The 16,929-nt window shown below is 30.8% G+C and overlaps 1 protein-coding gene across 5 annotated transcripts in view; it reads left to right on the forward strand.

Moving 5' to 3' along the window:
- LOC136982804 (caspase activity and apoptosis inhibitor 1-like) overlaps positions 1–16,929 on the forward strand; it is a 145,759-nt gene that overhangs the window by 119,820 nt on the left and 9,010 nt on the right. For all 5 annotated transcript variants that reach the window (XM_067279327.1, XM_067279329.1, XM_067279328.1 and 2 more), the window contains one exon: positions 10,806–10,950. In XM_067279327.1, the coding sequence (XP_067135428.1) occupies positions 10,806–10,950 (145 nt within the window). The remainder of the gene's footprint in view (positions 1–10,805; positions 10,951–16,929) is intronic.

Genomic DNA, 16,929 nt, shown 5'->3' on the forward strand with positions numbered 1-16,929 from the left:
TAGTAGAATTTGCTACTATATGCTGTTTTTAATACCAAATGGTATCTTTCAGTAAAAAAATAAAACTGAAATACATTTTTGGTTTTGTCATTCTAATATCAGTTTAAAAGTAATTGAAAATAGACATGAACTAAATTATGAAAATAATCTTGAAGAATATCTACCAAATATGATATAAAATGAAGGAGGACTGTGATTATGAATTTAATTTAAGTCTGAAAAAGTTTTTAAAATCAAACATAAACAAACTTTTTAATTATTAAAAATTTATTTTTTTGTAATACTTATTTTACTGTTGTGAGAAAGAATTATTTATTTTAGCTAATTTAAGGAAATGTATAATAGTTCAATTAATTACTGTTATTTCACTCCTTAGCAATATATTAGTAATTAAATACATAAAAGTATAATAGATGTACTTTTGATTTAATTTAAGTGTGTAATAAAAATTATTGCTGTTTTATTAATTTTGTAAAGAGTGATTTGAATGAATATAAAAAAAAAATTTTTGTTATTTTGAATATTTTTAAAAGTAATTTATCATGCTATTATTATAAAATTAACAATAATTGTTATATGTAGTTGAAAAATTGTTTTTTCAATACATTGCCAACTGCCGTAAATAATCGGGCTAACTTTTGGATATAAATGATTAAAGATTAGAAATAAATTTGGCTCTTGAGGTAGGCGTTAGGCACCATCTCTTATTAAAATTAATAATTATAATAATTTAGATTAAACTGGAAGAAAAGAATCGGCCCAAAGCGGGACTCGAATCGTTTATATCCTAAAGTTAGCCCAATTATTTACGGCAGTTGGCGATGTATTGGCTTAATGTTATCAGGTTTAGTACGATATTTAATTGTTTTTCTTTCATACAAATGTGTAAGCAAGCATAGTTTGGATATAGTTCGTATTAAACATATTTAAGCCAAATAGTGAAAAAGTTTAAATTTATATATGAATATTTTCAAAAATACTGTATTTTTTATGTAAGTTACATTTAATGTCATAAAATTAACTTTATATAATTTTTGAAATAAGTTTGATGTTACTGTTGGTATAAGACATTTTAAATTTATTTTATTTAGTTTTTCTCTCAAATTAATTTTTATTGACTGTTTATTTGTTATTCCAATATTGATTGTATTTAAATTTTACAATGTTTATAAAATGAATTTTAGTGTATAATAGAGGTGGGTAGTTCTAGTTGGAACTGTTCCAAAGAAAGCATTCCAGACTCAGAACTACAAGGGACAGTTCTGCACAGTGTCGAGACAGTTCATAAACGCACAGAATGAAGAGCGCATTAGTAGTTCCACTGACTCTTCATTCTGTGCGTTTATGAATACGGTTTTCTGTGAGACAGTGAATTCTTTAACTAAATGAAAATGTTTCATGGGTTTTAAGAATAATCAAATTAGTTTAGAGTATTTTAAATTTACAAAGATATTTTAAAAATTTATATTTTTATTAGAATTCATAATTATTTGTTTTTATTAGTAACTAGTGGTTACATTTGGCATTGCCTGGCCAAACAGTAAAATGGCTAAATGTTTAAATTACAAATTTGGTTATTTTAGTCTGCTATTACGTTTATTTTGATGTATCAATTGCAAATCGGGAAGAATGGGGTATCTGGATTTAATGAAAGTCTATATTTTTCCCAGAGTCCCAGAGAATTTGTCTCAGATCAGACAAAGGGTTTAGGAGTTATTAAGAGGGGATGAAATCAAGGGAGGGGTAAGGCATCCAGGTTTCATGTTAGTTTATATAATATTAACTAGAGTCTGACTTAAACGATAATAATTTGGAGCAGATTGTCTCTGTTCTTAGTTTAAGTAGAGACACACAAATTACATTATGCACTTTTCCAGCAATTCTTTAACCAAACTAACATTTTTGGCTATATTAATAAGCCTTCATCAGGATTTTGAAAAAAGATTCAATTTGGAACAATATTTAAAATTCCATTAATTTAGAACAATCGTAACACAATGCAAAACATGATTTCATTGTAACACTTCAAATGTTTTTGTTTTATTTACTTTTATTCTCAATTGTGCATTTTTTGGGTGTACTATAGATTACCCCCTATGGAATTTCAGGACTTTGATTATATATTGGAACTCGGGACCGAGACGAGTTCAACGGTACCCTATTTTTGGACTGGAGACGAAAAATAAAAAAAGTTATCATACTTTTTCACTTACCATACCTTTTTAATGCGCTCATGAAGACGACACCATAGTTGCTAGTACTGCCATCTTGCGGTAAAGTCTGCAAACCATGACGTCGGACTACAGTCATCTCCAGTAGGGTTAAACACACGATAAGAGAGCGGAGAGAGCGACGCGACTTCCGATCATTGCGCGATTGCCATTTCGGTTAATGTTACTTATGGCAGCAAACGTGGCGGCCATTCTGACTGTTCGTGCTCTTGACTGACCTCCCGGAGGGAGCCGCCGGCAGGCCGCCATGTGCTAAATGTCACTAGTTATTGATTCACGGTAGTTATTGAACAAAGTAAAAAAAAGGGGGGGGAAACATCTACTAAAGGCAATTTTAACGGCAAGCGACGCGACTCTCGATCGCGATAGCGAGGCTGACTTAGTGGAGAGAGCAATGCGACTCCCTATCATCGCACGATCGCTGGAAAAAAAGTATGATAACTTTTTTATTTTTCGTCTCCGGTCCAAAAGTAGGGTATCATTGAACTCGTCTCGGTCCCCTCAGTTCAGATATATACTCAAAGTCCCGAAATTCCATAGATAGTAATCTATAGTATCCCCCATTTTTTTTTTAGTATATTATGAATTTTTAAATTTATATTTTATTTTATGTGTAACTTCATAAGCTGAATTAATACTTTTAAAGCAAATGTAAAATCATTCTAAATTATTGGAATTTTAAATATTGTTCCAAAAAACCTGATGATGGATTATTAATAAAGCCAAAAATGTTAGTTTGATTAAAGAATTGCTAAAAGTGCATAAGGTAATTTCTCTCTCTTTCTCTAGTTACTGTCTAGTTCCAGCTAGTATCAATGTTTTTAGTTTTTTGAATCATTTTGTATCCTATATAAAAGTGATGAGGGACAGTCCAGTCCAACAGACTAAGCAATTCTGATGAAACAGACTATTCTTTAGAACCATTATATTGTAATAGTTCCAATAAAACTGTCAAGTACAACTGTTCTGAGGAACCATCTGGCTTAATGGTTTCAACAAATTTAGTTCCAGCAGTGGAACTGGATTTTTCACTTCTAGTTTGATTATATGTGACAAAAGAAATTTACAAATGAATTTTTGATTATAATAATATTTAATAGCCAGTTATAAATAAAATTTAAATCATTTAAGAAAAATTATAAGAGACTTAGATTTGATTTATTTATAATACATAATATATAATCTCTCTATGCACCGGAACTTGTAATAATAAAATAAACCCTTCTAACCTTTTACCCGGTGTCGTTCTATTTTTAGAATCGCAAACGTTTTCACAGCCCCTCCTGGGCTCTTCTTCAGGCTTCTTCGAATAGGCCGATTCTGTAAATAGAAAGACGCGATTCTAAAAATAGAACGAGACCGGGTAAAAGGTTAGAAGGGTTTATTTTATAATACATAATTTTTTTTCAAAAGCTTTTGTCTACCTACCAAAGTAGACAATACATAAATTTATTCAACATCATCATCAGCTTATTCTACCATTTCAAATTATGGTTTAGCCTCCCTTATATAATTGTCCTCCATATGTGCCAATGTTTGCCTATCATTTACTTCTCTCCACCATGTTGTGCCTGCTTTTTTCTTTATGTCATAGTTCCATCTAAGTTTGGATTTCCTTTGGGTTTCTCGATTCTCCATTTTGATACCACATCGTAATTCTTAGTGACCATCTGTTGTCAGTCTTTGCCAGATGTCCTGCCCATTGCCATTTGAGAGATTTACATTGGATCACATCAATTATCTGGGTTTTCTGCCTAATGTACCTTACTCTATTCTTTTGTGATCTCTCTTGGTTATTCTTAGCATGCATCACTCCATTGACCTTTGGGCAACTTGGAGTCTTGCTGTTATTTCTTTCTTTAGTGTACAAGTTTCACACCTGTAAGTCATGACTGGTAAGTCATGAATTTTTAAATTTATATTTTATTTTATGTGTAACTTAATAAGCTGAATTAATACTTTTAAAGAAAATGTAAAATCATTCTAAATTATTGATCGCATTAATCAGATGCTCTTTTCTTCAGGTGGATTGGCATTTTAGACCTGAAGATTTCAGAATTTCATCTGAATGTAAACCATGCTAGTTTTATCCTCCTGTTGATTTCTGGAAGTAGTGAGCCAGATTTGGGTATTACTTGTCCCAGGTGTATATATTCAACTACCGTTTCTAGTGTGATGTCATTTATTGTTATCTCTTGATTGTCTACAGTTCATTGTACATGATTTTTCGTTTTCGCCAAGTTCATTTTAAGGCCAATTTCATTGCTAACTATTTAAATTGCTGACTAGTTCTTGTAGTTCTGCAGATCTTTAGCTATCAGGATGATGATGTCAGCAAATTTTAGATGTTCAGGTGTTCTCCATCTATAGATATACCCTTGTTCTTCCAGTCTACTTTATGGAATACATTTTCTAGGTTACCATGAAGAGTTTGGGTGATATTGAGTCTCTTTGTTGAATGCCTTTGGTTGTGCAAAATTCTGGAGTGTCATCATATATTTTCACTTTAGCTTTTGCTTCTCTGTTTATGTTGGCTATAGTTTCTATGTATGGTTTGTCAATGCCTTGGTTGGTTAAAGCTTCTATTAATGCTCTGGGATATATGGAGTCAAAAGCCTTTACAAAGTCAATGAAGGCCAGTGATATTCGATATTCATTGGTACAACTTAATAATTCTCTCTGTTTGTATACAATCTATTGTACTGAAACCACTTCTAAAAACAGCCTGTTCCCGTGGTTGTGCAGCATCTAATGTGTTGTTTATCTTTGTAAATATTTTGTATATAATTGGGAATAAGCTTATGGGTCTATAATTTTTTAATGTCCTCCTTGCTGCCTTTCTTATAGATGAGTATTATATTTACACTGTTCCAATGATCTGGTATGCATCTTGACCTTAGGCTGTGTGCATTCTGTGTATACATTCACCAAGATTTTCCATGTCTTTCTGCCAGCATATTTCAACATTTCAGCTGTTATTCTGTCATTACCAGCTTACCTGCCTTACCATTTTTCATAGTTTTGAGTGCCAATTCCATTTCTTCTGTAAGAACTTCTGGGATGTTTTCTCTATTTGTTAAGTGCTTCTCCAAGTTTCTCTGGGGCTTTATATAACAAACAAACTTATTACACCTTTTTAAGTATCCAGTAGGAAGTTTTATTAGAGTAAAACTTTATGCGTTAACTAAAACTTAAAACTTTTAGTTAACGCAGCCGAAAACGTTTTTACTCTAATAAAACTTCCTACTGGATACTTAAAAAGGTGTAGTACGTTTGTTTGTTTGTGTTGGCTTTGTATAATTCACTGTAAAACTTGGTTACTTGTTGAAGTATTTTGTTTCTTTTTGTGGACTGGTGTTTTTGTTTACCAGCACAATTATTTGTTTCTTCCCCATGATTAGTGCTCTTTTTATCCTTTTATAACTTTTTCTATTTTCAATTGCATTCTCAATCAGTTGTTTATTGTATTTCCTAATATCTTCTGTTATCTGTTTCCGTGTTGTCTTACATAATTCTTTGTATTCTATTCTCTGTGTATTAGTACTTGCTTTCATTTCCTGTCTGTGTTTTAACAGATCTTTAGTTTTGTGGACAGTTTCTTGTATTCATTTTTTGATGAACACAAGAAATAGTCCTCCTATCATCTTAGCACAGTTGAGAATGATTTTCATTAACTGAGAGCTATTGACTTGGTCATGTAGTCTTTTGTCTAGTGCTTTTTGGTACTGATCTGAGTTTTCCACTAGGTTATGGATGTTGATTCCTAATGTTTTTGGTTTTCTGAGTAACTTAAGCCTTTCTAGTTTTAAATCTAAGACAGTTCTCGATCTGACTAGTCAATGATCACTGCCTGTTTGGAATTTATTAAGAATGCTGACATCTTTAATTGTGTGGGTCTTGTCAGTAAGAATGTAGTCAATTTTGTTCTTAGTCACTGCATTTGGTGTTTCCCATGTCCATTTTCTTGAATAATGTATTCGATATCTATGAGGGCTATTTTTTAAATAAGGTCCATTTGTGAATGAGAATGAGAATGATGCTCGATTGCAGCAGTGTGCATGAGCATCTGCTTTCAGCATGCTTTGCACGTGTTTAGATGCCATTTTCAGCCATATGTCTGTCTGTGTGCTGAGCTGTAAAAGTTTATAATGTTTAAGAAAATTGAGTCGCCCGCCGACTGTAAGATATGATCTGTTATTTGATTTCAGCACAAAAGATCATGGTAACTGTCTTTTGGGACAGGAAAGGAAGTTTGTTAGTGGATTTTATGCCAAGAGGCACAACAATCAATTCTGATGCTTATTGTGTGACCTTGAGAAAACTCAGTCGTGCCATACAAGACAAGCGGCGTGGCCTAATGTTTTCCGGCAGCAGGTGGCAGATTTCTTTGAAGTCAGAATTTAAAAAATTATTGAGCAGTATGACAAATGTTTGAACAAAAATGGAAATTATGTAGAAAAGTAGATAAAAGTATGTAGAATATGGGAAAAAATATATTTTAACGATATTTACAGTATTTTTCTCCTTATCAAAAAATGGACCTTATTTAAAAAATACCCTTTGTACATATTATGGTAACTTGCAAATTGCACCAGTCTTTCTCCTCTTTCGTTCTTTTCACCAAATCCATAGGTTCCCACTACTTGTTCTTGGTTGTTTCTTTTTCACTTTGGCGTTAAAGTCCACAATTAAATATTTGAAATGGCTTCTATTATTGTTCAGTGTCTCAGCTAAATTGTTATAGAATTCCTTTATCTCTTCGTCCAGGTGTGACATTGTTGGAACATATACTTGTACAATCTGTATGTTGTATCTTTTTGTAAGCTGTAAAGTTAAGCTGGCTACTTGATTTGAGATATTCATTACGTCAACTATTCTGTTTTCCATTTCTTGTTAATTAGGAAACCTATGCCGCTTGTTCTGCCTGCCAGTGTCCCTTGGTAGTAAAGGGAATTGCCTGTTGTCAGATCTAGTACCTATCGAAATATATAATAAATGAAAATAATAAGTGGCTCGAATGATCCATCCCAGGGTCATTCGAGCCACTTATTATTTTCATTTATTATATATTTCGTAAAATTTGATTTGAAATGCTATTTAATTTAATAATTATATCTTATACAAAATTTTCAAAAAATTATTCAACAAGAATGTTTCAATAATGCAATATTTTTTTGCTATAACATTGACTTAAAATGAAAAATTGTTAATGAATGAATCTATCAAAAAGAAGTTAGATAGACAAAGAAACATAAAAAATTGATTTAAAAATCATTATAGTTTGTGAAAATACTGCAGACTTATTCTTCAGTAAAATCTTACTCAGTAATTTGATAGTTGATCTTAATATAAAGCATACAACACAATAAATTCATATTATTTCAGAATATTTGTTAATAGGTATATATAGTATACACGTATATATGCATATATAGAAATGTTTGGTATTTGGCATGTATAATTAGAAAAAATTTATAGATAGCATACCTTAATTTAATAAAATTTTACAGTATAAGAAAATTAAACAAGACTTATTTCATTTACTTATTCTAATACAATTATGTATAATTTGTTCAAATGATTACATTTATATAAAACAATGATGGAAATGTTTCAGAACAATATATTAACAAATGCTAAAGTTTTATTTTATTTTTATTGCTTTAGCTATTTTTGAAATCATAGAAGTGAATATTGCAAAGTATTTTATTTACCTTTGACTATCAGAATTTATGAAGATAGAGATGTTTATATTGCTTTATGGACCCAACTTAGTAATCAATTTTGAAGTGTACTTCATTTATTAAATGACGCATATAACATTTTCTGTAAATTTATTTCTTCAATGTTTCCCTGCATTATTTGATTGTTTTCAAACATCAATCATTATTATTTTGTTGTGTAGAAAAAGTTCTACATTATGATTCTTAGGTAATATTTCTTAACTTTATTACCTTCAATATTGTATAAATATATACAGTCAAATCCTGTTATATGTTTTGCAAGGGAACTGAGAGAAGTGTAGTGAAATTACTTTTGAATTGCTTTTATAGGAAATTTAGTCAACATAAAAGTCAGAATAGTACAAATTAACACTATACAACTGAATTTGTATGTGAATTTTGAACAGAACAAACATATAAAATGAAAAGTAAACTAAATGTGAAATAAAGTCATGTACAATTAAAAAATAGACCAAGTAATTTTTTTATGGAATTTGGACAGTTGTCTACTTTTATTGAAACTTCAGTCATGTGAAAGAATGAAGAGTCATTCTACATATTAGCTCATACTGGCAGAAAATAGTGAAAATGAATGAGAAACTAGAAAGTGATTTTTATTTCCTTAGTGAAATTGGTTCAAAACTTCCAAACATGGAGAATGAAAGAACAATTTGCTAAATAGGAAGATTCATTGGAAATAATTTACAAGTTATATATTACAGTGGTGCCTTGTACTTCAAATTTAATTCATTCCAGGTGGCCATTTGAACTCTGAATCTTTCAATGTTGAATCAGTTTTTCCTATTTGAAATAATGGAAAGTGACTTAATCCATTTCCAGACCCTAAACAATACCCATTTTGATAAATTATGTATATTTGCAGTTTTAAGTTTAAGGTAAAAATAACATAACTAAATAATAGATTAAAACAATAAATAATATACATAAATATTGTAAAATAAAATGAAAATTGCATTTACTGGTTGCATCCCATCAACTTTGACATCTTAAACATGGTTGCCATATCCTCACACATATCACTTTCATGCTTTATGGTTAAGTTCCTTTTTCATCTCAATCATGAATATTACAACCTTCCTCTTAGACTTTGTTGCTTCACATTTTTCAGATGCCATGGTTAATAATTAAAGGTTATATTGGGTTGAACAGAAAGTTTTTGCCTACTTTTAACAGCTGTTCCTTACTTAATTAACATAGATGTGTCTTAATTATAACAGTTGCAAAATTTAACATATTATTGCTAATGCGAGATTCTATTTTTTGTTTAGAGTTTCTTTTAAACTTTTTACTTCACATTTTGTTTGAATAACATAAAGTTGAAATGTTTTTGGATAGATAGCTTGTTAGGCATATTATGCTTTATGAGTTTTGGGAAGGATATAAAACATAAAGAGTACCCAAAAGCTATGAAGAAAAATTGCAGAAAGAAATTGTTAAAAATTGAAAAGTAACACACAATATAATTAACCAAACACACAAGTGTAATGCGAGACAACTTGGGTGCAAACAGATGGGTTTTACTTAACATGCACATCGAGTTCAAACTTTGAGAAAATTTTGTTTCAGAATTCAAATGAAGCTTCAAAGTTAGTGTTTGAAGTCCAAGATTGCCACAGTATTTGCTCTGCTTTTTTCATTTGTATGATTTTCTGTCCGTGTCTAAACCTTAAGATTTAGCAAGAAAGCAAATATTTACATAAAAATACATTGTATTAAAGACAATACAAATACATTATTCTTGTCTTCTCTGTCTTACAATGTATTTTTATATAAATATGTTACGTCTTGGATTTTTAGAATTTTTCTTTACAATGTAAAAATTTTTTCTGGTGGAATCCAGTCAAGGAACTTTTTACCTGATTTGCATAAATATAGAAGCCTAAAAAGAAAGGTCAACTTTGCAGTGTGGATCATGTTCCTGTGATGTTGAAACAGGATGACAGAAGACAAGAATAATGTATTTATATTGTCTTTAACACAATGTATTTTTATATAAATATATTTTGTCCTGGATTTTTTTCTTTACAAATCAAATTATGTATTAAGATATTATTTTAAGCAATTATTAAAAATAATTAATCAAATTTTTAAGGATTCTACTAATATAAATGTTTAAAAATTGCACTAAAATGTTTATAATAAACTTATGTACAAAAATTTTTACTTTTTTTTAATGAAAGTTGTAAATTTGTTATAATTGAGTTGATTAATTTATGTATGTATTCAAGATAGAGTTATAGGGGAACCTTCTATCTTCAATAAAACATTAATTGATAGTCACTTAAAATTTTTCCACTTTAAAGTGAATAACGTGTACAAAAAAATGCTATAGATACCAAAAAGTATCACATATAAGTGGAAGAACTTAACTGAAGTGTTTTATAATGGAGAAAGTACCATGCGGAATATTTTTAGAAACATACAACTGAGAAACATTGTAAAAACTATAAATCAAAAACTTCAACTTATGAAGTGATTTTGAAATTCACTAAAAAATTTCATTCAACAAACTGAATTGAAATCTAAAATTTGAAAGAATTTCTGTTTATGATCTATTTTATCTGAAAATAAAGAAAAAAATTAAATAGTCTTTTGTATAAAATTATTGACATCTATGGAAATGAATTAGCAATGCATAAAATTGGAAAAGTTACTTTAGGATAAAAATAAATTTGAAATATTAAATTTTGCATTTACAGGAAAAAGTATGAATTGTAATATTTAATGCAAGTAATACTTTCATAAGAACATTATTTAATATAATTAAATATATGTATTTTGTTCTGAAATAGAAAAATTAAAATTTTTATAAAAATTATAATCTTTTAAGAAAGAATTTGTCGACGACAAGTGAGTTACCTGCTGCAAACGATGTGATAGAAGTAGATACTGCAGGTGAAGGTCTGGATTTATGTCCCAATGAAGAAGAAATTAATAGCTTGATGAAAGAATCATATGTAGACAAAAAACAAGAGGTAAGAATCAATTTTATTGTTTGTATTTCAGAAATAAAATATTGACAATTAATACGCACAATTTCCAATCATTGTTAATGCACATTTTAAAAAAAATATTTGAATGAAAAATCATGGTAAATGGTTCATTAAAAGCTAATCTGTTACTGTATCATAAACAAGAAAATATTTGTAGAATTGACACTACAAAAAAATCTACACTTACAAGGAAAATCTCCAATCCATACATGAAGTAAACGTTGTTTCAGGGGTGATTGCATGTATCTTTTTCTGATGAAAATGAAGTTCATTTCTGTGCCTGGTCCTCAAAGTGCCAAAAAATGGCCTCAAAATTCATGACACACACTCAACCATCTACTCTATTTAGTCAGCTTTCCTTTTGGTGAAGTTGGTGAATGTCTTTTCCTCCTTTCTACCTCTGGTAACCGGTTCAAATCTGATATACAGATGATAAACCTATAACTTTTTTTTTACATTTGCTGACCTGTTTTTTTATGTATATGGGTGTGTTTATAACAGGTTGTGCTGATTTTTAATAAGATTTCTTTCAAGAAACTTCTATTAACTAAAATTCCACAGTTTTGGTGACTATTTAATTTGATTTTGCATAGTTGTTACATCAAAAGTTTGACTTAGCACTCATAATTATGTAATATTCATAAGAATTTTAACACTTAAAAATTATGTAATTATCATGAAATTAAATAGAAACTTTATGAATATTTCATACCTTTTATGAAGGTATTGTTTCCATTGCAACAACTGTTACAAAATTCTCCAGATCTGTAAAAAAAAGCAACTATGTAATTAGTACTAAACTTCAGAAAATATTAGAAAAATTTAATTTTTTCTGCACTGATTTTTAGCCACAGATAGTATACAAATAAAAGGAAACAATGAACATTACCACTTCACCTCAGTGACAACTAGGATGACGTGCACTACTTGTGTATAAATGTATATCATTATTTTTGAGACCATTTTTTGGCACTTTGAATCTTGTTATTGGATGTGTCTACCTCCTCATTTTTATTTTATTTTTTTCTGAGAAAATCAAAAACTCTTGAAACATCATTAATTTTGCATAAGTGTTATAAGGTTTCCTATACATATTACAATGTTGATGCACAGTTGCAAATTGTTGAGACTTGAGATGAGTAATTTACTTTTATGCCTTATATGATGTCTTTTTGCATTTCTTACATCTTACAATTATTACACTGGTTTAAATTTAAAAAAAAATTTATTGCAACTAACAAGGGGACCTTACATTCTCAGAAATTCAGTTCGGGATGAGACTTTGCAGGTTAGTAGTATACCTCAAGGGTGTCCACCCAGAAGAATTGTAAAGTGCACTAGCCAGAAGATTCCAAGAAAAAGGGCTCTATAGTTTTAAGCGCAGCTCAGTGTCTGGTCAATTTACCCTATGGCAGCACTGCAAAATGGCTGAGTCTGTTGCAATCTCGCTTGCCATGTGGACAATCTAGGTTCGATCCTACCTTCAGCTAACTTTCTTCTTTTCAATTGTTTTAAAAATTATAACAACTTTTAAATAAAGTTAATGACCTAAAAATATTATCAATTAAATCATAAATAATTTTATTTTATTTATGAAATGACTGTTACAGCTAATTAAAATGTGAATTAGATATTTTATTTTTAAAAAGTTGAATAATTTCAAATGCATTTTTAATGGAGGTAAATTAAAACTTTAATTACCACTATAACAAATTTTCGGGTAGGGTTTTATTTATATAAAAATTTTTACAATATCGTCTTTATTTGTCAATTTTTTATTTTACATACAAGCACCAGAATGATAATTTTTATGATAATTATCATTCTGGTGCTTGTATGTAAAATAAAAAATTGAAAACAACATAGAAAACAAAAACTATTTTGACATCTTGCACAATTTATGAAGGACGATTGTTTACATGAACAACCTTTTTTTAAAAGATCTGTTGGAAAACATACTTCGTTTACATTCGTGAAAATTTCTCTTTCATCAGAAAGCCTGGAAGTGTACCATGCATACCGGATCATTTCATTAAAAATTGGCAATGACAGTTGATGATGCACTGTTGATTGTATTTTTATACAGTCTTCACAGGAATTTATTTCTCTATTATTTTCAATCAGATAAGTGCAATTTTGTATATGCTTTATTAGATGTTTTACCTGTCTATAAAAAAATAGATGTCAGAAGGTTGAACAAGAGGAGTACCTTTTGAAGGAATCACTTTAATTGTACAAGTCGGTGATTTCTCGTCATCCTGAAAGATTTTGTCACATAATTCAGGCTGTTTGTCTGTCCACCCCAAGAGTCAATAATTAATAGAAACTGTTCTTTTCCCACATAAGATTTTAAACAATAACTGAGAAAGTCAATATACAGTCCTGTCATAAGCTTCCCACATTTTGAAGACGTTATTATGACATTTTTATATTTTTGTGCATATTCATTTACTATTTTTTGAACTCAGGGGCCAAAGTTACCGGTTGCTTCTTGTAAACAAACAAATACTTGAGGTAGGACTTTTCCAGACAGAGTGAGAGCGTATTGAGCGGTATATGTATACGTCACTTTATTCATGTCGTGCCTTTTGACGAAAATAGTTTTGCTTCCTTTTTCATCCAGAGCCCTGTTGTACACTGACTGATACTGACATCCTGGAAAGAGAAAACAACCGAAATTGAAATATTTTGTCAGAGAGTTGTAAAAATAGAGAGCAAAATGAATTTGTAAATACTCTGCAATAATTTACCTGTCTGGTCAGTGTTGATAACAAAATCTTTGTTGAAATTCAGTATCAATTTGAACATCTGGGTTTGAAAAGTGTCTGCAGAAGCCAAGGTTTCTTTGATCTTCTCTGTTTCTTTTTTGAAACAAATTTTGCCACTTTTTGTTGACAAATTTCATGTTTATTTTTGAATTTATGAACTTAGCTGTTAGAAGCTTTAAATTCAAAATCTGTAAATTGTCGTGCTGCTGCTAAAGCCCACTGTTGTAAATTCTGACTAGTCACTTGTTGATAATTCTCTCAGACTTCAACAAAACGATCGTGTGTCCAGGAATTGATTGTCGCGTACTTATCAAATTGATTTCCTCCTTTTTTTCTTTTTCCCATTGGGATAAATATTCCTTCTTTTTTAACTGCTGCATCCTTTTTTTTACAGTGTTTGTAGATTCCACGTGGGGTGAGCCTTTGCAATATTAACAACTTTAATTTTGTAATCCAAAGAAAGATGGTCTACCTCTCTCCTTTTCTTTTTTTCTTCTGGTTCGTATTCATCTGATGAGCTATGGTCTTCGACTTTTTCAAAAGGTTCCTCGTCACAGTTTTCATTTTCATGAGCAAGTTCTTCATCAGTCACAAGTATTTTTTCAGCCAGCATGTCCATAATACGTTCGTAAATTTCTTCATCCATCAACATTGCTTCACGAGAAATTGAAGTTGAAGATTCCAATGTAGTCAAATTATTTTCAGCAATCAAGCTTTCGTAATAAACGACTGCATCTTTTAACTTCAATTTCGACATTTCACTGTATAATGAATCTTGACTGATTTCATCTGCAGCTTTGATACTTTCGCGATTTCTTCATTAACAGACATTTTCAATTCACAATATTTTCAAAATTCCAATAATATTTCACAGTACAGAATGCTCCAATCCTGCAAAAGTCAAGAATGAACTGGCACATTAGTTTGAGTTTCTGGAAGAATAAGGGTGGGTAAACCTGTATATATCATACTGTAGCAGGTAAGGACTATTGTTCAATTAGGGTCTTGAAAATTCCTGACCATCTGCCTATCTTTACAAAGAATATTTTTAACTTCTCCACAGCTTGTATCTTAAAATTTGTAATAACTTTTTAATGACAATAGTAATTAAAGATTTAATTTACCTCCATTAAAAAATGCATTTGAAATTATTCAACTTTTTAAAAATAAATTATCTTTAATTCACATTTTAATTAGCTGTAACAGTCATTTCATAAATAAAATAAAATTATTTATGATTTAATTGATGATATTTTTAGGTTGTTATAATTTTTAAAACAATTGAAAAGAAGAAAGTTAGCTGAAGGTAGGATCGAACCTAGATTGTCCACATGGCAAGCGAGATTGCAACAGACTCAGCCATTTTGCAGTGCTGCCATAGGGTAAATTGACCAGACACTGAGCTGCGCTTAAAACTATAGAGCCCTTTTTCTTGGAATCTTCTGGCTAGTGCGCTTTACAATTCTTCTGGGTGGACACCCTTGAGGTATACTACTAACCTGCAAAGTCTCATCCCGAACTGAATTTCCGAGATCGTAAGGTCCCTTTGTAAGATGTTTTGACTTTGCACAATTTGAGGCTGCTGATTCCAGATACATAATTTCTGATTGCATATCATGACACATTTATTTACACAAGTTTCAGTCATATGCCAATAATTCACAAACCTCATCACACAAACACATACTTACGGCTACAAAAAAGTAATTTTCCATTCACAAGAGTAAATCAAAGGAGTGAAAGTTCTTGCACATTTTCATTTTCTGGAGGTGGAGGTATTGGTAATGTCATGCTGAAACACAAGTGTGCTATTGCTTTGTGCAGTAGAATGTTTGTGTTTCATGACGTATTATTGCAGACAATTGTTGTATATGAGTTTTATAAAGGTTATATCTTGGTTGAATATAACAATATCTTAGATCTGAAAAGTAAGGCAAATGCTTTAACCAAGATTTGAGGGGAAGAAATTTATGTGGCTATGCAGGAAATGCACCTTGACAGTTATATTTACTCCTAACCTCTGAAAAGCTGTCACCAAAGTTTTAATTAGAATCTTGTGGTTCTGCTCTGAAATTGCCAAGAAAGTTTGTATTATCATCAGAAAAGCATCCTTCTCCATGCTGTTCATGGTGCTGAAGAATTCTTTGCCTTTCATTAGTAGTCTGATTTGAGGACTGTTAAAAACACCAGCTTTCACTTTCTTGTACAAGAGTGCAGGAAATTCAGTGCTTGCTTCAAGTAAATCTGAAGCAAGCACCTGGAACCTGAAGCAGAACCCAGAAGGGGTTTGAAAATGTTTGTCTGTCGATATTTATACATGATCACACCTTAAAAGGTTCTGAGTACGTAATTTTTCAAGTAAATCTGCTCTTTAGAGCTTTCATACACTGCTTCACAAGCCCTAATTTTATGTGAAGTGGACAGAGTGGAAGGAAAAACTTTATATAGAATTAGCTGCTTGTCAATCCTAATAGTCTTTTCACTAACCTGAAATTTCTCCCTGGCAGGGCACATTTTTCTTGCCTAGTGTTCAGTCCGTGCATGGATATTTCATGTAACCTGTCTGTTGACCTAGTAAGCAAATAGCATAACCTTCACATCAGAATAAACTCCAGCAGTGATTGATGTACTTCATTGTATGACACAATGAAACTTCTTTTATATGGAGTGACCACTAGGAATAGAAGCTAACTTGTTGCCATTGTGCAGTAACACAGAATTTAAACCTCTCTTTGAGCTGTCAATGAAGAACCTTCATTCTTCTGCACGTAGTACTCACTCCCCATAGATTCAGTCAGTTCCTTCACATTGATTCAGTAGACAAAAAGTTTGTCCATCTGAAAATATTTTAACAGATGTTTCTCTATTCCTATACATGAGGGTTGTTCCGAGAGCTAGCATATTTCTTTAGGTCTTGAAACCAATACTTCTGCTAATGCCTTTAGAGTATACTAAAGGTTGGGCACAAGATCATTCAGCTTGAATGAAAGGCTTGCACGTTCTGGTTTCATTATCTGACAACAAATTCCTCATCGTCACTATCTGTATTTGCAAATTTGGTGAAAGTAGGGATAGGGATTTCATTTCAGTGAGGAACAGATTTTCTGTAGAGAGTAAGTTAGAATATTGTAGGAATGTAGGGATTGCTTTGAATTTTTGTTTAAGCCTAATACATTCACCATACAAAAATAGA

The sequence above is a fragment of the Centruroides vittatus genome, unplaced genomic scaffold, assembly GCF_030686945.1.
Source record: "Centruroides vittatus isolate TY-2023 unplaced genomic scaffold, ASM3068694v2 contig_863, whole genome shotgun sequence".
Lineage (NCBI taxonomy): Eukaryota > Metazoa > Arthropoda > Arachnida > Scorpiones > Buthidae > Centruroides > Centruroides vittatus.